This window comes from Frankliniella occidentalis, unplaced genomic scaffold (assembly GCF_000697945.3).
Source record: "Frankliniella occidentalis isolate FOCC.00 unplaced genomic scaffold, Focc_3.1 Scaffold3, whole genome shotgun sequence".
Classification (NCBI taxonomy): domain Eukaryota; kingdom Metazoa; phylum Arthropoda; class Insecta; order Thysanoptera; family Thripidae; genus Frankliniella; species Frankliniella occidentalis.
Window position 1 is genome coordinate 1,890,054 of NW_026267133.1, and position 1,245 is coordinate 1,891,298.

At 47.0% G+C, this 1,245-nt stretch overlaps 2 protein-coding genes across 2 annotated transcripts in view; both read right to left on the reverse strand.

Moving 5' to 3' along the window:
* The window catches only part of LOC113209235 (uncharacterized), a 100,541-nt gene that overhangs the window by 80,006 nt on the left and 19,290 nt on the right, over nt 1–1,245 (reverse strand). The gene's annotated exons all lie outside the window — the stretch shown is intronic.
* The window catches only part of LOC113209234 (uncharacterized), a 3,759-nt gene continuing 3,668 nt past the window's right edge, over nt 1,155–1,245 (reverse strand). The window contains exon 3 of the mRNA XM_052266711.1: nt 1,155–1,186. Within this exon, the coding sequence (XP_052122671.1) occupies nt 1,155–1,186 (32 nt within the window). The remainder of the gene's footprint in view (nt 1,187–1,245) is intronic.

Sequence of the window (1,245 nt, forward strand, 5' to 3'; positions counted from 1 at the left end):
GGTGGGGAGGGGGATGGGGAGAGGAATTAGAGGAGCTGGGCCGATGAATACAAAGTCCTCGTGGGGGTGAGCAGCAGCAGCAGCAGCAGCAGCAGGGTGTTTATCCGATCCGTGTCCTTTGAAGGAGCGGAATGGTAATCGCACCGAGACGAGGCGCCAACGCCGCCCTTGTAAACTCTTAGCTCTTTAAGGCCTACGCCGTCCAAACATTTGGTACAGCCCATTTTGACTTCCAAATTTTGGCGGCATCTTTTGTCTGCTGCAACGTATCGGCCTTGCAAAAAGCAGCCGCACGCAAATCAAAAAAAGAGCTGCGTCGGTGTTACTCTTTCTTGAACGCAAACAAAATAACTTAACGGGGGAACACTATGTTGCTGAAGGAGCTTGCAGTCAGAGCGTCAAACAGCTTCGCCGTACGGCCAGCGCACTGATAAAGAAAGTGTGCAACTAGCGTGCTCGTGCAATTGCTCAACACTGCGTTGCACACTTTTAACTGTTTGACTGGATATTTTAGTAAACTAAAGTGTCAAACAGTACAGTTGGAGACTTAGCTAAAAGTGTTGAACTTGATGGTTGACCATGAAGCTTTAGGTACTTTACTGTTGAACACTTGTAAGACTCAAATGTCTCACGCAAAAAAAGCCTAGGTATGCTATTTCTGCAAACGGGCTTTTTTGCTTGGCTAGTCCAACAGTCAAGACTGTGCACCATAGAGTAGTTGAGCACTGTCATGTACACGCCAGTTGCACATTTTTGTTTTCAGTGCAGCAGCCAGCAGCTGACGAAGACGTGTGAGCGTTTGGGCCGCTTTCATCCTCCCGATAGCCATATGGCCGGCGAGGCGAGGGACTTCACCATCTTCACGCAGCGGCCGCCTGCATCCTGTCGCTCTAATTAACCGGCCCGGCTCACGAAAACAGAGAAGGACACTGTCATGCCATGTGCAATAAAATTCATACAAATCGATACAATACTGACCAAAATGCGATTCACGGGTATTAGTGCACATGGGCGAGTAATAAAAAAAAATCGCACTGGAAATGCGATAATTTTCACACATTTTGCTGGCTCAAGAAATTTGAAAAAGAGAAGAACCCAGCACACCTGTTAGGGAAAATACACCGTAAATGCCACTTATTAGTCTTTAAACATTGTCACAGGCATTGATTGTCGTGATCATTGTACACTAGTAAAGGTGAAAGTCACAACTCTATAAGGTTTTAGCTACTTTGAGTCGGGGGGGGG